We start from the raw sequence: 21,693 nt of genomic DNA on the forward strand, positions 1-21,693 counted from the left end.
ATTTTGGTAGAATTCTGCACTGAAACTATCTGGCCCTGGGCTTATTTTGATAGTAGACTTTTTATGACTGCTTCTTTTTCTTTTGGGGTTATAGGTCTATTTAAGTTGCTTATCTGTTCTTGATTTAATTTTGGTAAGTGATAGTTATCCAGAAATTTGTTCATTTCCTTTGAATTTTCAAATTTTGTAGAGTACAGGTTTTCAAAATATGACCTTAAATTTGTCTGGATTTCCTCAGGGTTGGTGTTATGTCCCCATTTTCATTTCTAATTTTGTTCATTTGCATGTTCTGTCTCTGCTTTTTGATTAGACTGGGTAAAGATTTGTCTATTTTGTTTGTTTTCTTGAAAAACCAACTCTTTGTTACATCGATTATTTTGTATTGTTTTCCTGGTCCTACTTTATTGATTTTAGCCCTCAAATTTATTATTTCCTGGAGTCTACTTCTCCAGGGTGATTTACTTCTTTTTTTTTCCCTAAGGTTTTAAGTTGTGCTCTAATGTGGCTATCCTCCATTTTCTTCATATCACCACTTAGTGCACTGAACTTCCCTCATAGCACTGCTTTCAAAGTGTCTCATAAGTTCAGCTTTCTTCAATCTTGTTGAATTCTCTGAATTCTTTCTTTCTTTATTTCTTCTTTGACCCAGGGATTGTGCAATTGGGCATTGTTCAGTTTCCAAGAGTTTGTAGGGATTCTGTGATTTGTGCTGCTGTTGAATTCCAACTTTAAAGCACTGTGGTCTAATAACATACAGGAGTCTATCCCAATTTTTTTTTTTATATCTATTGAGATTTGTTATGTTGCCTAGTATGTGATCAATTTTACTGAAGGTTCCATATGGAGCTGAGAAGACGATATATTCTTTTGTGTTTGGATGGAATGTTCTATAGATGTCTGTAAACCCAATTAGGACATAACTCCTGTTTCTTTTTTAAGTTTCTATATGGTGGTCCTTTCTCATGGTGAGAGTGGGGAGTTGAAGACTTGCAATATGAGTGTGTGAGGTTTTAAGTGAGCTTTGAGTTTTAGTAGCATTTCTTTTACGAATGTGTGTGCCTTTATATTTGGGGCATAGATGTTCAGAATAGAGACTTTGTACTGATGGATTTCTCCTGTGATGAATACAAAATGACCATCTTCATCTCTTTTGATTGATTTTGGCTTTATGTCTAACTTGTTAGATATTAGGATAGCTACACCTGCTTTCACTTTGGGTCAATTTGATTGGAAGATCTTTACCCAGCACTTTACCCTGATGGAATTTCTGTCTTGGAAGCTTAGATGTGTTTTTTCTATGCAGTAGAAGGATGGATTCTGTCTTTCTATCCATTCTGTTAGCCTGTGTCTTTTTATAGACAAGTTAAGACCCTTAATATTGAGGGAAAGTAAGGAACATTGATTGTAAATTCTTGATTGTTTTAGATTTGTTGTTGGTAGTGCTTTTATGAATATATTTGCCTTGCTTTATCCTTTGGGTTCTGGTACAGTTGGATTATCTATTGCCTATGTCTTTGTGAGTGTAGTTACCTTTCTTGGGTTGGAGTTTTTTTCTTTGATACAGTCTATTTGGTGTTCAGTATGCTTCTTTTTCTTTCATAGGCATGTCCTACTTCAAACTGAGAATGTTTTCTTCAATGATTTTTTTAATATGTTTTCTGCATCTTTTAGCTAGGCTTCTTTACCTTCTTCCATGCCTATTATTCTTACATTTGGTCTTTTCACAGTGTCCCACATTTCCTGGATGTTTTGTGTTAAGGATTTGAGATTATCTTTTGTGGATGAATCTATTTTTTCTAGTTTATCTTCAGCACCTGAGATTCTGTCTTTGATGTCTTTTATTCTCCTGGTTTTGCTTTCATCTGTAGTTCCTATAATTATAATTTTCCCAGTTTTCATGTGTGTGTGTGTGTGGTTTTTTTTTTTTGTTTATGTTTGTTTTTGTTTCTATTTTAGTTTACAAGTCTTGTACTATTTGTTTCCTTCATCTGTTTGATTGTTTTTTCTTGGACTTCCTTCATTTCTTTAAGAGATTTGTTCATTTTTCCCAATTTGTTTTGTTTGTTTTTTCTTCCATTTCTTTTTTTTTTAAATTTTACATGTTAATCCCAGTTCCCTCCCCCTCCCTCCCTCCCTCTTCTGCTCTCTGCCCCCTCACAACTACCCTGACCACCCTCCCCTCCCATCCCCCCACACCAATTCCACATGTAGGGCAATGCCATCCAGGTGGGGTCATGTAAATCTGTCAAGTCATTTGAAGTAGGGACTAGAATGTCTCTCCTGTCTCTAGGTTAAGGCAGTATCCCTCCATGGGACATGTGTCCACAAGGTCCTTTTGTGCACCAGGAATACATCCTGGTTCCACTGTCTGAAGTCCCTTAGACTGCTCAGTCCTTCTGGCTGAGACCCATAATTCACGGGGGCCTGAGTCAGTCCCATGCTGGATTCCCAGCTGTCAGTCTGGGGGCCCATTAGCTCCTCCTTGTTCAGGTCAGATGTCTCTATGTGTTTCTGCAACCAGGTCTTGTCCTCTCCCTCTGCATCTGGATTCTAGTTTGACTCAGTGTTTAGGTATGGGTGTTTGCTTCTGTTTCCAACAGGTACTAAATGAGGGCTCCATGATGGTGGATAAGTTAGTTGTTGATCTCACTATACTGGGCATTTATGGGCATTTATGGTAGCCTTTCCATGGTTGCTCAAATGAAAAAATCATCCTGAATGAGGTAACCCAGTCACAAAAACAGGAACATGGTTGTACTTTCTCATATATGGAATTTAGACCTAGAGCAATGGATCACTAGCTTATAATTCACACCACCAGAGGAACTAGGATACAAGGTGTATTCTAAGAGATTCATATAAAGTCCCTCACAGAAGCAGGAAGGGACAAGTCCCCCAGAGCACAGAGGAAGTGGGGGGGGCAGTGAATGGAGAGAGAAGTAGGAGAAAGAGAGGGGGAGGAGAGGAAAGCACGTGTGACTAGGAAGATTGAGTCAGGGTAGGAATAGAAGACAGGAAAGAGAGAGAGAGAGAGAGAGAGAGAGAGAGAGAGATAAAAGAGGGAGGAGGGAACCATTATTGGTTTGAAGAGACAATTGAACCTAAAGATAGGTCTAGAGACCTACAAGACTGCTGCCAACTCACAGTTTTCTTCCATTTCTTTTAGGGGTTTTCTCATATGGTCTTTGAGGCCTCTATCGTTTTTATGAAGTTATTTTTTAAGTCTTTGTCTTATGCTTCATCTGCTTTGGTGTGTTCAGTTCTAGTTGGTGTAGAGTCCTTAGATTCTGGTGTTGCCATTCTTTTCTTTCTATTGTTAGGTGTTTTCTTGTATTGTCTTCCCATTGCTTCTTCGAGTGGTTTCAGGTGGAGTCTCCCTCTCTTCCTCTATGCTACTATCCCATTGGGCCTATGTGGGCCAGGAGTTTGAAGTCTGTAGTTCTGGGTGGTCCATGCTCTCTAGGAGGTCTTTCTGGCAAGGGCCCAGTGATGAGGATCAAAGATCAGGCTGGCAGGGACTCAGGATGATCTCCAGCAGAGGCATGGCTTTGGGGGAGAAATATTAGGCAGGCGGGGACTCAGGGTTGTCCTGTGTGGATAGGCTGGTCTAGTGTTCTCAGAGCAGATCCAGGAAGTTCCTGGGAGGTAGAGTGGTTGTTGGACCTGAACTCTGGCTCAGTGCTCTACCAGAGCAGTAGAGCATTGGGCTCAGTAGGGCACAGGGTGGGGAGAGGGCAGATTCTGGGTTAGGTTGTTTGTGGATCAGAATTCTAGGACTAGGATGTAGTGGGTGTTCGACCTGAACTGGTCCCAAACTTACCTCAAACAGAGGCCCAGCGATGGGGTCAAAGGTTATTATGTCTTATATAATGTTTCTTACTTGTATTTCAAATTTGATAGCTTTGTTTTACAAATACCCACAGTTTATTAGAAAACATTTTTTTTTTGCAATTTCTTGACATTTTATAAAATGGTAGATTTTATACTTTCTTCATACTCATATAAGCACATAGGTACTTCAGTTGCTATGAAAAGAAATTATGGAGGTGGCTCAGTGGTTAAGAACACTAACTAGTCTTCCAGAAGTTCTGAGTTCAATTCCCAGCAACCACATGATGATTCACAACCATCTGTAATTAAATCTGGTGCCCTCTTCTGGCTTGCAGGGATACATGCAGACAGAACCCTGTATACATAATTAATAAATAAATCTTTAAAAAAAAATAAAAAAGTAAAAGAAAGAAAAGTAATTATGGTTAATAGCCTTACTATCAATTGCTAAATTAATTGAGCATTTATATCAGGTAGTAATCTCATTATTTTTAATTTAATTTTTTAAAAAAATTAAACTTTCTGCAATAGTATTAACTAAACTGTTTCCTAAAACTAGGAAGCAAGAAATTCTGGAATTAGAGCCCAGTGAAAACTCATATAGTTAATCCAAGAGCTATCTTTAGGAACAGAATCGCTGGTGCATTTACTGTGTGGCTTTCACATGAATGATCTCTTTGCAACATAGATTATTCATAAGTTAAACTGTGGAAATTCCTGGAGCAATGGCAGGCTACAGTTCAGATTTGTAAATGCCAACTATGATGCAACTCATCAAAAACTTATATTCTAGACAGATAACTGTTAGGCCAAGGTAAAAGATAACTGTAGCACATGGTACTGTAACTTGTTAGCAGCTATTATTCCAGCTGATGCATTCAGAATGTCTTTAGGAAGTTCAAAGTCAATCCACTGACAGGTCACTTGGTTTCATTTTCTTTGCCAAATGCACATCGCACCTGCAAACAAAGGGCTATTTAAATGCCTAATGTATATTAATCTGTGGTTTAAATTGAAATGTTAGTGTAAAAATAATGTATCAATTTCATATTCATCAATATATTACTCATAAAAATGTGCAAGGTATGTAATATACATTAACACCTTCACTCAAAAATAATCTGGGGGCTGGAGCAATGGCTCAGAAGTTAAGAGCACTGACTGCTCAAGAGGACCTGAATTTAATTCCCAGTGACCACATGGTGGGTCACAATCATCTGTAATGGGTTCTTGTACCCTCTTCTAATACATAATGTAGGCGCACATGCAGGGAGAATGCTATATGCAGAATAAATAAATCTCAAAAATAATCTGAAGCATGGAGGTACTAATTTATATAAGGTCACAGAAAATAGGAACAGGGTTAATCAGATATAATGTTGCCATGAATAAAATGAATACTATATAGAACAAATATATTGTAATTTTTATGTAAGCATGATGTTTTATTCATGTAATAGCTGATAAATAAAGATGCTATTGTAAGAATGTGAATCGTAAAATTAATACAAAAATATTTTTCTTATAAGGAAAATGTTACTATACAACTGAAAAGTTGCTGTACAGACTTATAATAATATGATTTTATAGTAGAAAAACCACAGTAGGATTTGACTGACATACACTACAGGAGTAAAATATACATTTTCCTATAGTTCTTTAAATTCAGATTCAACAAAATCAATAAAACACTAAAGCGTACTTTGGAAATCTGAATCAGTTTTCATTAATTTTAATTTGATTTTTCTACTTGCCATGGCATGATGACGTTAGCCACACGTAGAAAGCTGTAAAAAAGATTGTATCAATCCTATCAAATAATTTAAAGCAGAAAAAAGGTAGGACAATATGGCATTTGAAGTGTATGACCATCACATCAAAGCTGACCAAAAGATATTATATTAATGGGTAATATACCAGATTCTTGTAGATTGCATATAAGACTCATGAAGTGTCTTTTTGATAATTCTGTTGTTGAGTCTCTTTGTTGATTGAAAAATCACCCACAGCTTTTGTTTTTGTTTTTTTTTTTGTTTGTTTGTTTCAGTTTTTTTTTTCAATTTGAAGCAAATTTGTACTTTCTATAGTTTTATTTGCTACTTGCATTTGATTACATACACTCACCTTGTATAGACCATCTGCTTGGATAAGAAGGGAACATAATAAACTTTTACAGTATAAAAATAAATTCCCCTAAATAAAGCTTTTGGTGAGAACAAGAAACCTTTCCTAAAATAATGTGTTACTCTTTCATGCAGGTGTCACATATAGAGAATGATAATTCAGTGTCCCCCATGGAGAAGATAGTTACAATGTGCTTGTTTCTATATTTTGCTTCTGACTTGTGATATCACATCTGTGATATTTCTGTGTGAGTTGTCTATCCCAGTTGGATGAATGGATTTCCAGTTGAATCTGTTCTTGTTATCTTCTCTTTGTCTTTCCAGGAAAACACCAGGGTGAAGATTATAGAAACAAGTAGAGGTGGTTTTCTGTAAAAGACTTAGTCCCATCTGAGAGTGAGAAATCCTGTTCATGCTTATTGTGTTTATAGTGCTGGTACTGGAGTTATTAAAGAGATAAATTAGTCCAAGAAAGATTGAGGCCAAAAAGTTATTTCTGTTCTTTCTTATTTCTCAAATTTTCTTTTAATATGATAAAATGTTATTGCTTCAGTAAAGAAAATATCAGTGCAGTTGATTTTGTTTACTGATAATCATATCAATGATAATCCAGTTCATACCAGGATGATGAAAATCCTGTAGGAATTAAAATACCTTAGCTTTACATGCTCTTTCATAACTTGTGTTCATTACTTACACTCAATACTTCGTCAAACCCTTTGCCTTTAACCTTTATTGTTTTCTTCATGGTATAATGTACTCACTTGTATGTCATGAACAGTATTGGCTCAGTCAAAGAAGGCCACTGTCTTGTAGATCTTACTATTTCAACTGGCTTGAATTCCTTAATATCTATGAATAATTAAAATAATATATTTGTAACAATATTTCTGGCCTACATTCTTATACCCTTTCACTATTATTAACACCCTGGCCTGTCTGTGGACCATGCTCTGTTTTGTGACTCACTCAACTTAATTTTGGGGGCCTTGTTGTGACCATGTTTTTAAAACTTTCTGTTAGTTTCTGCTTGATTCTCCAGTGGTAACATAACTGAAAACATGACTCTCTAGAGAAGTATAGGTTTCAAGTGAGCCTCACTGCTATCTCTTCTTGTCTATTAGCAGACCTACTCCTGTTCAGGACTGTCATACCCAGACCTCACTTTGCATTTTCCTTCCTTTTATATGGTTCTTATATTCTGCTCAGCTCCTTTACCACAATATTACTTGAGCTTTAGATGGAGTAAAATAACTGTTATTAAACAAAAAATTGTACTGCTTATCCAACATTCACTACAATACAAAAAACAAAAAGATACAAAGTTTATTCCTAAATTTAACTGCATTGAAACAGACATGGATGAGAAATAACACAACTTAGAAGAAAGCAACAATAAATCCAAATTCTAAAGCCAATAAAAAGTTATAGTAAAATGGTAAATTATCTAATTTGGCTCTCATCAAAGAATTTGTAATTAATTTCTTATTTTTATATTTGATTAGATGTTGAAAATTTTAGAGCCAAAATCATTTTTATAATCATTTATTCATTTGATTAGTTTTAAAAATTTTGTTCTAATGAGGAATCATTTCTCAATTGCAAATTTGTTCAAACTGTCCACAGTTTTAATCATTTGTTGCAGATACAGTTAAGGATTCTGTTTGTCCATAAAGATTTTTTCAACAAGGAAACATGAATTGTTTGAGGATATTAGTGATATGGTTAGTCACTGGGTATATGTTTTGCTTCCTGATGCGAGCTCAATCAAATTACTCTCCTGTGATTTCACATTAGAGCCAGAATGTCTACCTTACTTAATTTTAAAATAATTGACTCAGAAAATTACGGGAGTAACTTCTAAAGAAATCATGTTACAAAAGACTTAGACACAGTACTTTTGTGTAGGAAGATATCATTGACTCTTAAAATATGGAGTTAGATTAGAATTTTTCATCATATCATGTATTTAGCTAGCAAACATTATCTTAAGAGGGATTTTTAGACTCACATATTTAACATTTTATAAGGTGTCATGTTTCTAGAAAAATGAATTCAGGTTAAACCAAAATCACAAAATAACTTGTTTTATAATATTTTAATAGTTTTCCTTCAATTGTGTTAGTTTTATGCTAACTACTGAGAAAAGTCTCGGTCACAAAATTATATAAGCAACTCATGATTATTAATATCTGAGATTTAGAGAAACTCCACTAAAAAATGTTGTACATTATGAGTTAAAGGATACATATGAATATATTATCTTGTAAATGTGTTCACAATATGTGTACCTAGATAAAATGTAGGCATGCATATCATATTATGGTTGCAAAATATATGTTATATTGATTTTGTATGTAAGCATGCAAAACTGGTCTGTATATGTGTGTGTTTGAACTGTTATCCTTGTCTGTCAATTAATACATGCAAAGTCTTCAATGATTTCTTAATGTGTTGTGATGCACCAAGCATAGAGTAAAGAGAGATACATTATACATTCTCAAATAACTGAAACAAAACAGGAACATATCCAAAACAACTCAGGAGATGGATAGTCAGTTTCTACATTATTGTTCTGTCCTTTTGTAACTTATTCTGTAATCCAGACTAAGCAATCTTACAATTTCTGTGCCACTGCATTACTCCATGTCTTTTAATCCAAATGATCCCCCAAGTACTGTTGTACTGCCTTGTCTATGTAGCAATTAATTATACATATTGGGTAGGGTATCTCATAGCACTATAGACATAAATAAAAACACTTGGAAATTACATATACAAATAATATGCCTAAGGACTCTTTGACTTTCTAATGATATAATTAAATATAAATGTGCTTGAGTAATACTTTGTTTCTTATTCTTTTATTTACACAGTGCAAGCTAGAATATCAAGCATGTGTCTTAGGCAAACAGATTACTATACGATGTGAAGGGCGTTGTCCATGTCCCTCTGATAAATCTACAAGCACAGGCAGAAATGTTAAGAGAGGTAAGTGCTACAAAATCATTTCTACCTTTATATTCAATTCTCTTTCCCAGGATAGTCCATCATAAATATCAGTTAATGAAACCAGAAACAAAATTTGCTTTTATAACTGTGACTGGCTGTAAGAATAGCATCTCCTTTGTCAGTTGATTCTGACTTGAGCCTCAATTATACACAGAAAAGTTCCCCATGTCTTTCAAAGTCATTATGAAAATAAAGTGAAATTCACAGACTGTTTATTTTTTATTTGGTAACCAAATATCAAATTGTTAAATTGTATTTTCTAAAAATTATTAGATTTCAATTGTGTGAATTTGAGTTCATATTTTCAGATCTAAGAACTGCAACTTATTTTGACCACATACAAAACTGCTTGAATATTGTTTTTATAAATGAGATGCCTACCCATTGTGCAGTTCATCTAGGCATGTGAATTCCCATTGAACAATTTTATAAATAAAGTATTTTAGTAGTTTGATATGTAGCATCATATAATCTTTGTGTTTTCTTAGGTTACTTACAGAAATTTTCGTGTGTGTGTGTGCATGTGAGCATATGTGTGAAATTGTCATTATACTTTTGAAAAGATCAAGACTGTCAAAATCAGCATTTGAATTTGTAGCTGTTTGATTGTCATAATTTGAGAATTATCTTTCTATGGCAGAGAAGTATCACTACCAGGCTTTTCCTGAAACATTTTGAAAAATGGCTTCAAAGAAAAAAAAATGTGATTTTATATAAAATTTCTTAATTAAAATGATATTTTGAACACGGTGTGTTGGTTTTGTGTATTATAACAAAATTCCAAGGTTAATCAACTTATAAGTAGTGAAGGTTAATTTGGGCTCCTGGCTCAGTGGTTTTAGTTCACGGTTTTGTTATGATATCACAATATAGAACTGTAGGAAGATCAGGAGGAGCATCTACCTCATAGTAGCTAGGATACACACACACACACACACACACACACACAGAGAGAGAGAGAGAGAGAGAGAGAGAGAGAGAGAGAGAGAGAGAGAGAGAGAGAGAGAGAGAGAGAGTTTTCCAAATCCTTTTCAAGTGTTTATCTGCAAAGACCTAAAGTCCTTCATAGACTTCAAACACTTAGTGTGAAGGTTCCTCCACTGCTTAGTAGTGTCACACAATTAGAAGTCTGAGGATCCAGTTTATGAATTTTTAAGTTAAATTCAAAGATACATCCCTTAGTAAAGCTGTTGCAAGTTTTTAACCTCATGACAAATATCTTATTTTAGACCTATTGTCTGAAACTTGGTGTTGTCATTTATGAATATGTCAGTTGGTAGAGTCATAACTCAGATAAATATTTAAATAAAATCATAGGAAGACACTGACACTTTGTTAAAACACTGAATCAGTATTATTTTTCAAAGGAAAATTAATTTACTTTAAAGTGGTCAATGATTATCAGTGTTCAGATATGCTCAGTGATTTCAACTTTTCCAAGTGGCTGGGGTGGCTTCTATGCCCTATGCTTTACATATTGCTTTTGCTGTCTCACAGTAGGATAGGTTAGCTTCTGTGATTGGTTACTTATATATCATTTTCTCTGTCTCCCAGTCCATTTATTTCAATACCTACTAAATAACTCTGATAATCACTTCCCCTACATTACCTAAATTACCACAACCCTTCAACAAGATTATTGTTCAATAAAATTTCCTGATTTCAAGCTTACTTTTGAATGAGGAAATATGTTTTATATGGTATCACATTATCATGTTATCTCATAAACTGTGATAGAATGCCAGTATGAATTAAGTTAGGAAAGTAACACATCTATAAAGCCGACCTCCCAGTGAATGAACAATTGTTTTATCACTCAAATTTTCATTAGAGTATTTATATTAATATGTCAAGAAACAAATTTTCTTAAAGTCATACCACAGGAAATAAAGATATTTGAGTTCAATTGTGCATCAAAAGAGAGGTAAGAGAATTTTAAACTAATTCTTCTGCTCAAAAAGATTGTAGGGCAAAGCAAGAACAGGATTTTGCCAGCTACTGTGGAAAAGTAGTACAGAAAACTTTGAATGTCATTTCTTCACAGTGCCAAAGGCCAAGAAACATGGGAAATGTAAAACTCAGTTCAGCATCATTTCTAATCTTCCACCTGTCATTTATAATAGAAGCATGTCTTAGGGTGACTAGGCAGTGTGGGAAATTCTTTTTTATGTCATCTTTGTTACAGAAGTAGTAAGAAGAAAACTACACTCTATGAAATAATCTTCAATCTCCTTGATCCTCTCACTGAGGTCAAGTTGATAACACACTTAGTTTTCAGTTTATTAATTATGGAGTGAACCTTTTAGATTTGCTTGCTCTTTATCAATCAATAAATAGTTTTTTTGTACATAGAAGGTAATGTATATTTCATCATTATTCTCCAGATATAGTCCACAAGGGGTAGACATAAATTGGTTAAGCATTTAAATTTGAAAATTTTAAAAGAAAAATTAAAACTACTTACTTTATAATTTTAGAATTCTGGAGTTTGACTTTGGACAGGTATATAAACGAATCCTTCAATAAATAACTTGAAATTATTTTCACACTCATTTCAGCTTTCCCTTCATTTAAAAATAGTCCTACCATCATCTAAAAGAAGTATTGTTCAGACATAAGATGTATTATCAAAAAGGGGTACTAATATTATCAAAATAACGATGCAACTTCAATTGATTATAAAGGAAAATAAATGACTTATTGTGAACATAACCTCTAAATAAGTCAATCCACAATTTTACTATATGCATATAAAATACAATTATCTACTTTATAAGAGACTTACAGAATCAACTACCAAGAAGATCTAGAAAGATCTTAGGAAAATACCATATTTTTTGTAACTTGAAGATATCACCCAAAGCATATATTTAATTGCAATATTTCATAAACAGAGTAAACCTTAGCTCTATAAAATCAAAAGTCTACTGTTTTGTTATTCATTTCATTCTTCAACTTCAGGACATTATTTATTTGGCCTTTTCTGTTGTAACTTGAGCATGAATTGTGCATTATGCTTACTGTATTTATGGTGTCTCAGAAACTTGAATTTCCTCTTGTGGCTTTCCTTCACCCTTTGCTCTTGAATTAATGGACTCAGTGTGTGTAAATATATTGTTTCTTCAGCTACTGTTTTTCATAGTCACTGCAGCAGCCATATTCAGGTGCAACTAAAAATTGTAGAATGAAACAATGTCTTATTTTGTCATGACTTGGCCCGTAAGTGGGCCTGTGGCTTTATACTGATACTTTCTCTCTTGAAGATACAGAGACATTTTGGCTGTTTTTTTTTTTTTTTTTTTTTTTGTCTTGTCTTGTCTTGCTTTCATTTTGTTTTCTTTCTATTAGTTCTTTTTTTCTTTTTTCCTTCTTAATTTATATATATATATATACATATATATATATATATATATATATATATGTATATATATATATATAAAATCAGTTCCCTCTCCCTCCCATTCTCTCATGCCCTCTACTCATCCCCATTCCATTCCTCTTCTGCTCCATAGAGAGGGCAAGGCCTTCTATGTGGGAATCATCAAAGTGTGTCATGTTATTTGGGACAGGGCCTAGGCCCTCCCCCGTTCATTCAGTGAAGCTCCATCCTTTTTCATTCATAGTCTTCACTTATATGTTAGTTGGCTAATCAATAAGATAAAGTGATAGTGGTGATTTTTCAAGTTCTTCAGGAGTTGCATACAAACATGCATAACATGCATGAATAATGATTATATACTTTGGAATTAAAACCAGAAGTCCAAGTAAAATTTATTTATAATATGGATTGCCCAACAAATGTGGAGCTAACACTAGTCATTACCCCCAATTACCAGAATGTGTAATGATAATTAATTAAAGAAAGGAAAGCAGGTGATACAGTCATATAACATAAAAAGTAAGAATGCAAAGTCTTCCAGACTTCAGGTCCCAGAACCCATGTTCATGACAGCCTGTAGATCCAGCTTCCTCTGTTCACCTGCATGGAGTGGCATAGACATGTGGCACACAGTTAAAATCACACACACACACACACACACACACACACACACACACACACACACAAATAAAAACATGTTTTATAAAGGAGATTAGAAGTGAAGAGAAACATGTTGGCCTTCCTTTCTTAGAAATATATATTATAAACAGTCAGTGTTCTCAGTTTATGGCTTAGGTTGTGTGATAGCACAAATGTACATGAGGAATTTGGTTGATAATGCTAAAAATGTAAAGAAAAAGTCAAGGGTTTTAACATGACTGTTTGTTCTAATTGTCTCATAGTTACTACTTGCAGATGTGGGTATATAATTTGAGATGTTTTTAACACTGATTGCTATAACTCAACAGAATGAAATATCAGAAGTTTGCATTTTGTAAAATGAACAACACTGTCCCATCACAATTCTTGCTGATTTGGCAACATGGTACTATAGAAACCCCCACCCTAATCCTGACCAAGCATTCATCAGTTGAGTCCACAGAGCTGAGGCTATTAAATCCAGAGCAGTAAAATTATGACTTTCTGAATGATTAACGAGACATGCACAGTTTCTCCTCTAACTAAATTTTCATTTTAGTTGAATTTTCATAGAACTCAGTTCTCTAAAAACATTATTTAAGAATATTATTCTACTTATTCAAAAGATAAATTTTATTAAAAGTGTACATGGATAGACTTAAAATTATGTTAGGCTATCATAGCATAGGAAGTGAGATAATAGTGATACTGCATACAACTTGAGTCAGAAACAATTTTATTTGTTTTAGTAAATGCTTGTTCAAGATTTAGAGGGAGATAACATAATATATGCATTGTTTTGCATTTACCTGGTACCGTAGAATTGGAATGGCAGGGGAAGAGAGTGGAAGTTTCAGCAACTGTGTCTTATTTCTGACTTTTGAGTAGATAAAAGAAAGAGTAACATTATAACTAGATTCCTGTTTCCCCAAGGAAGCTGTTTTCTAACATTCATTTTTTGATCTTCACTTGACTATTGTTAGCATTACCCTGAGAATATTTAAATGTCATCTTTAAGAAATATTACCTTATTATCTCAGATTACTGCAGATGATATCCTATATAGGTTTAATTCAAGCCACAGAAGCATAGTAGCAAAATTACAAAATATGACATTGACATGATAATTGAAAGTTGTCTCATTTATCTTCTTAAATATACAAATGAAATTAAAATAAAAATATTTAGCTCCACACACTATTTTTTCAATGTTATTTATTCATTTATTTCACAAATTATTTATACTATATACATATAGAGTGGTGATGTTTTGTGTATGTTCTAACAAATAATGCTTGCCCTGAAGATAAGAGTGCATAGCTAGTCATACTAGTTTGCCATAGAGGCCAGGCAGTGGTGATACTAATTTTAATCCCAGGATTTGGGAGAGGAAGGCAGACATGTCTCTTAGTTCAAGGCCACCATGTACAACATGGAATTCAGTCTGTCTAAAAGTGAAACTGAACTCTCATGAATTGATGCAAGTACCTGGAGTGACTTACCTTTAATCCCTGAACTAAGGAGGTGGAGACAGTAAGGCATATAGCTGAGTGGAGAGAGGAATATAAGGTGAGAGGAGACAGGGACTCAGGGCAGATTAGGCAGAGGCAGTCTGAGGAGCAGTGCAGTCTCAAGAGTCTGAGGATGCAGTCTGAGGACAGGATAGCCCCTTTGGTCTGAGCATTGGTAGAGGTAAGTACTCTCTAGTGGCTGGACACTTTGCTTCTCTGATTCTTCACTTTCGCCCCCCTAATATCTTACTCTGGGTTTTTATTACTAATACCAATTAGAATTCATGGTACAATATAGAATATGTGAAACAGATGTATATGTATGTATGTATGTATGTATATATACATATATATGTATGCACCCCACATTTATATATATTTTAGTTAATTAAAAATGATATTTTGCTTCTCTGTTTAAATATATACATTTATGTAACATATATATTATAAAAATAATATATATATATATATATATATATATACTTAAGGTTCATAATATCAACATTAAATACACTATAACACTTTTTTTTACTATTCATGTATCTAATATTAAATTTTGACCCTGCCTAATATTCAACTACTTTGCTTTTTGTTCACCTTTACATTAGCCTATAGCATTCATCATTTTAATCACTGAAACTATGAAGCAATTACTTTTAATTAATGTTTAAGTTTATTGCATTTCATTAATCAGTAATTTCTTTACCTCTTAACCATACAACATTTTCCATAATTATGGTATTTCACTCGCAGTGCACTCATGAGATGTATGTGTCAAATATATCTTTTGTAAATAAATAATTTTAGCTTTTCTATTATAATCAATAAGTTTATGCCTAGCCAGTTAGAAGCCTTTCATACTAAAGTGTTGTGTCATATTTATACATTAAGAGACTAATTTCTTTTTTTAACAGCATTTAAATCTCTTCTCTGGCATTACACATTCATTTGAGAAACTTAAGAAGTATGGACTATGAACTCCTTTATAGCTATATACAAGCCAATACTGTTAAAAAAAAATCACTTCACAATTACCCTGTTGTTCTTCCTCTAGAAGATCAGAGGACAAAGAATCTGAAATTAGTGTAGGTACTATTTTCTCATAGAACATCACTTAATTTACTAACATATTTTCTAAGAATTTCATTCAAATTTAACTAATGTCACCAAAGGTCTTCTTGATTTTCCTGGGAAATTTGCAAATATTGTTCACTTAATATGGACACTGAATATAGGCCTATGAAACAATTTTCCACAAGTCTGTCTTGGTAAAACAATGAGTTTACTTAGATTACTTACAGCAACTACCTCACTGAAAAATCCACCCCATAATCAGTGATGTCTCAAGAAAATGAAAAAAAAAAAAAAAAACCCAAAACAATACAATTGCATCCCTGCAATCCCTGCACATTAGGAGGCTTTACTTCATTATGAGTGAAGACACCACAGTATTACAATCAGTTTCTAATATATGCTAAGAGAATGAAAAACGGCTTCCCCTTTTCAAATGACACCTAGGCATTTTGCTGGTCCTGATTTCCAGGGCTCACACAATACTCCTGCTATCATCTCCTGAGTGACTAGGGATCTGCTGATACAACCCCATACCATTTTAGTCCATCATATCTGCCCATTAGGCTCACTCAAGCTGTGAGATGCATTGTTGATTGCTACTTTTATTACAAAGCTTAAAATGTGTGTAATAAACATATTTGAACATAGAACAAAGTTTTAAGTTTTAATACTAAAAATAAGAACAAGAACCAAGAAAGAGATAATCACATCCAGGCTTGACATGTAGTAAAATATAATTGACAGACTGCTGTGTTAATAACAATTCTAAGACTGACTTGCCTCAAAATACTGGAAAATCTTAGAATGTTTGATCCAGCATTAATATTTAAGACCAAATATTCAGAATGGTCTCAATGTAAAGGAGAAAGCAGCCATCATTTGAAATGGAAATACAATGGAAACTAACACCCAATAACTTGGGAATGGTTAAAGTACATTTTGCTTTATATCAGTTTAACAAAATGTCAGAAAAAGGCCATTAAAAGTGAAAGAGCCCAAAACTTCTGAGATTTCAGTTTGTGGTTTCTTACCTCTGGTTTTTTTTTTTTTTTTTTTTTTTTTCTGGACTTATTGTTGTAAGAAAAATTTTACTATATTGTATACCTTTGTACTTGAGAAATCTAATTAAGTAAACTGAAAATAAAAATTCCATATTGAAGCATTATATACACCCCCAAATCTAATTTGTGTTTCTAACACCCACCTACATAAATATCTAAAGCATATTTCTAATTTTAAAATATTATGCTATTTAAGAGGATTAATTATAAATAGTACTAGAGATGCTTTAGGATAAATATGAGAAAACATGTGGTAGGATTAAGATTGACATAGAGAGCTTTTTAAAAAAATGTTCTCAGGGCTGGAGAAATGCTCACATATTAAAAGACCGGCTATGGCTTCAGATGATGTGCAAGACTCCAAACATTCATCTTTGGGATCTCATTACCACTGTGGGCTCTACCTCCAGGGCATTTGTTACCTTTTTCTAGGTAAAATATTCAAACATGGCAGACACACAAACACATCCACACACCCCCACACACACATATACACACATCAGTAAGATAATATAAGTAGATTTTAAAAATGAGAAGCATTCTGATTCACTGCATGATCACCTACTCCATCTGTTGGAACAGGTTTTTTGTTTGTTTTTTTTTTTTAATTATTATCAAATCCTCAAGATGATTTGGGCAACTGTAACATTAACTGTAATTTACCCACTTTGCAAATGTCACTCAAGAAGTTAAGAAGTGGATCAGTTTTGTTATTAGTATCATTTAACTACACCTAGTAATTATGAGAGGGATCTCACATGTATCAAATTTAAAGTTCTTGTAAGGTAAATTGGTGAACATAACATATGCCGCATCTAATTTATAATTAGATGTTTCTGATGCTTTGTCATTTATGTCTGAGCCCCTGACCTTGAGATTTTAAACCTTTTCATTTTTTTTTTTATGTACTTAGTGTGCTACATCATATTTATTTGGTAGGATTGTTGACGTCTTATTTTTGTAATAGTTTACACTTTTCCATTCTAAGACTCCTGTTGGTTATTTTCAAATAACCCAAGACATTGAGATTATATCAAATGCATGAAGTAGGAAGCACCTCCCTCGTGCTCTCTTCTGAATTCAATCACTGTGCTCATTTCTTGGCTTCTATTTTTCAATGTCAGGCAATCTAATCCAACTCTAATATACTTGCTTTATGAACTCCTGATTTTGTACACAGTTTGGGGTGTGAAGTTGCTGCAGATGAACGGAACCAAGTTGCAAACATAACCTGATTGAGCCAAAAACTACTGAAAAAAAAATGTTATCATCCAAGTTAGCTAAGGAACACAATATCAATATCTATAGAAATAAATGAGACAAAATACTGTTTGTGAATTACAGAAGAGGAGCCAACAAGCTCACAGGTGTGAAAACAAAGGAAAGAGTGACATGTGAATCCCAGGGCAAGTACATTCTGTAACACATTACAGCTGTTGGCAAGCACATTCTTTTCCAGGGCTTCCCTGGAGTTTCTGTTGTAGTAAACATTTCCATTGCGATGCAAAATTCCATCAGCAAAAGAAACATTCAGTGACAATCTTGAGTCAAAAAGACAGTTTTACTGTTAAGGACTGCACCATCCTCCAATAAAGGAGCCCACCCCTACCAACTCCCCTCCCCCCCACACACACACTACCAAGGAAATGTATTTAAGTTTATTTAATTAAAAAAAAAGAAACATTATGGATAGCAATCTCTACACACTGCACAAACATGTATTGATATATTCTTTTGTCAATTGAGGATGTGCTGAACCAGAATTTAAAGATAAATTCAATAAAATATGATTTGCTGTAACAGAAAGGACTCACTGGCCTTGCTGTTTCCAGTAGAGGGCTCTCAAAAAAAAAAAAATAAAGAAAAGAAAAAAGAAATGGATTGATTGCCTGTGTTCTTTCACTTAAATAACCTGATAGAATGGGTTTCTTCATAGTTTCACAGTCATCTTCAAGATTCTTTCTTATGTAGTCATTTGACTTTATCATTCAATTTTCAATAATTGAACTGTATGGACATTTCATTCCATGGAAATACATCGCTTACCACACTCATCATATGGAAAGATCCTATTTGTTTTTAGTTCCAGATGAACTAAATCCAGATGAACCCACTTGGATTTCTTTCTCAGAGTAAGATAAAGTGATTTATGCACCTCCAATGATTAGCTAAGTGAATCTATTATTGCCGTTTACAGCCTTTGTAGTAAAATAATTATATATAATAAGATTTAAAATTATAATCTGTAATTTATACTTTTCCAGAGAAGATAAAAAAGAGAGTCAAAATACCTTACAAAGCAGTTGATGTAAACTTTGGTCTCTATCTACAGTGCGGATGAAGTTGTGAATGTATGTGACCACGTGTATGTGACTACATCCCATGTGAGGGAGGTAACAAAAGACCTCAAGTGTCCTCTTCTTTGCTTTTTAAAATGCTTTGTTATAAGTGGCATTGGGGAATGTTTTGTGACAATCGTTACCTCTCTCTTACTGATCATGACCATCAAACTTTCCTCATGCCCTCATTTCAAGCTCCTTTTCCCTGAATACTTGAAATAATATATGATGTTGAATTGTATGTATAATTTGTGTTTTTGATACATTTATATGAATAAGAAATTTTAACTAGTAAGTTATGTATTAGAAATTAAACCCATGATTAATAATCAAGTGGGAATATCATAGCAGTATACTGAGATAAAACGCTTGCCTATTGTACTATATTCATTCTTCTTTTTACTTTTGATGGGAGATGATAGTGTGCCTACATGATGACCTGAAGGAAACTGAATATTATGGGTATTAGAGCATACCTTTAAGTTATTACCATAAAGGTTACATGAATACAAGTACTATGACATGGTGTCCCATATGTTCTTTATGCATACAAAAGCTATAGATTGACTAACAGGAGGGTAAGTAATGCTGTGTGGACACAGTGGTCAGAGATGTTTCATATATATGCTAGGATGCAGACATACCACTCAAGCTTTTATCCTACTACTCACTTGGTTTGCAGTTAAAAATTGATAAATTACCTATTGCTTGAATTTATTATTTAATATTTTCATCCATAGTGATTTCCTTAAGTTATTTAAGGGTACTTACTACATCTCTTCCAATTTTTTTATTTGTAAAAAAAAAAAAAAAAGTTCCTTACTCCCCATCAATCCATCAATAATACCATTATATTTTGTTAAAAGAAACCTCCACTACAGAGAAAAGAAAAGGGGAGTAGCCTTTGCTAACTTATCAAAGAAATATTATAAGTAAAATAGTATCATCCTTGCCAAGTAAAATCCAATGATAGTATATTCATTAAAACATCATTCCCCCATTGTCAATAGGTTTCCTTTACTTGACTCTTAACTCAGATAACACATCTATATGAAAACACTAGGCAACCCAACAATCCTTCATTACTAATATGTTGTAGAAGAATTGAAATTTTATTAAACCATCTTATTATTACAAGGAACCCTATAGTTATAGTTATTAACTATACTACAAATTTTTCCTTCACAATATTTGTTTATAGGGAAAAATTCTAAGTTGACTATTTACTATGAAATTGTTAAGTATTTCGGAGATTTTTTTTATGTTATTTAGGCTCAGTGCATTTTGCTTTATGAGTTATCCATGACCCTTTTGGGTAAGGGATTGAAAGGATGTCGTTAAAAAGTAATGAGTTTTGGTGTGAAGTTAACAAAGGGTGGATTTGTTATACTTTTAATACCATGTGACCAGCTGCTTTAAGCTCCTGTCTCCAAGACTTCCATGATGGATTATATCCTTAAACTATGTAACAAAACAAACTTTCTTTCCTTACATTGCTATTGTTGTTTAGTTTGTTTCAGTAATTAAAGAAGTAAGTAACACAATAACTTATTCAAACTGTGAAGTAAAACTAGGCAGGGTTTCAAATAATGTGGAAGTTTTCAGGTTCACCAGAGTAACAAAGAAGCTGTGGAAGGAACGGACTCCTCAGTCAGTCCTACCTAAATCTGAAATAAATCAAGCTAATTGAATGAACAGTAGGCCAGCCACAGAGTGTCTTAACTTCTGATAATAGATTTTAAAATTCCAGTTTTATATGAAGACAGTACCCAAACACATATAGGTAGGTAGCAACAGTTATTAAAAAGATGCATAAATTACAAAAACAAAAAGAAAAGATGGGTATATGAGAGAGTTTAGGATGAGGGGGGGAAAGACAAATGATGTAATTATATTATAACCCCAAAACTATAGTTTTTCTTTAAAAAATTAAAATTACAGCATGAAAAATATCACTGTCTTCTATAATATCTATAGTTTATCCAATATTAGGTCTTTTCTTTGCAAATAAGTACTAAAGCATTGATTTAGTAAAAATTTTTAGGTCAACTTCCTTTGATTTGGGCAAGTAATTGCTCACATGGAATAGACAAGAGCAACCAAGTAAATCTCCATTGGAAATAAAACTGAGATATGAGTTTCTTTGTGTGTGTGTGTGTGTGTGTGTGTGTGTGTGTGAGAGAGAGAGAGAGAGAGAGAGAGAGAGAGAGAGAGAGAGAGTATGCTGACTTGCTGAACAAAACCTGATATCTAACATATGACCAGGAAAACACACATATATACACTTATTGTGTAATTATATCTTTATCTGTACCTAAAAAAGAGAAGGAATAAACAATGAGCATGAAGAGAATGATGTTTTCTTTAGTTTTTTTATTGTTGTTTTCTAAATAAATGATGGTCTTATTTTCTGTCTCTTAAAGTTTAAATTTACTCTTTTCAATTTAATCTGTCTTCTATGTATAAACACACACATTTTACTTGATGTTAAATACACAATATGTATAAGTAGTCTCATTTCCCTTCTATTAAGTGCATTTAAATGTGTAATACATATGTATATTTTAAAATCTGTTATGCCCTTGTTAATGTCGGTGATAGTTTCAATAAAATTATGGATATTTTACCTTATCTAAGAATTCTCATATAAAACATATGAAGTAAAAACATTAATAGCACATAAAGATATAAACTAAATGTTGTCCAAATTCAGAAGTCAGGATA

The 21,693-nt window shown here is 33.4% G+C and overlaps 1 protein-coding gene across 1 annotated transcript in view; it reads left to right on the plus strand.

The window, feature by feature from the left end:
• Positions 1–21,693, plus strand: part of Spock3 (SPARC (osteonectin), cwcv and kazal like domains proteoglycan 3) — a 382,391-nt gene that overhangs the window by 278,654 nt on the left and 82,044 nt on the right. The window contains exon 6 of the mRNA XM_051182485.1: positions 8,831–8,945. Within this exon, the coding sequence (XP_051038442.1) occupies positions 8,831–8,945 (115 nt within the window). The remainder of the gene's footprint in view (positions 1–8,830; positions 8,946–21,693) is intronic.

Source organism: Phodopus roborovskii, unplaced genomic scaffold (assembly GCF_943737965.1).
Source record: "Phodopus roborovskii unplaced genomic scaffold, PHOROB, whole genome shotgun sequence".
NCBI lineage: Eukaryota > Metazoa > Chordata > Mammalia > Rodentia > Cricetidae > Phodopus > Phodopus roborovskii.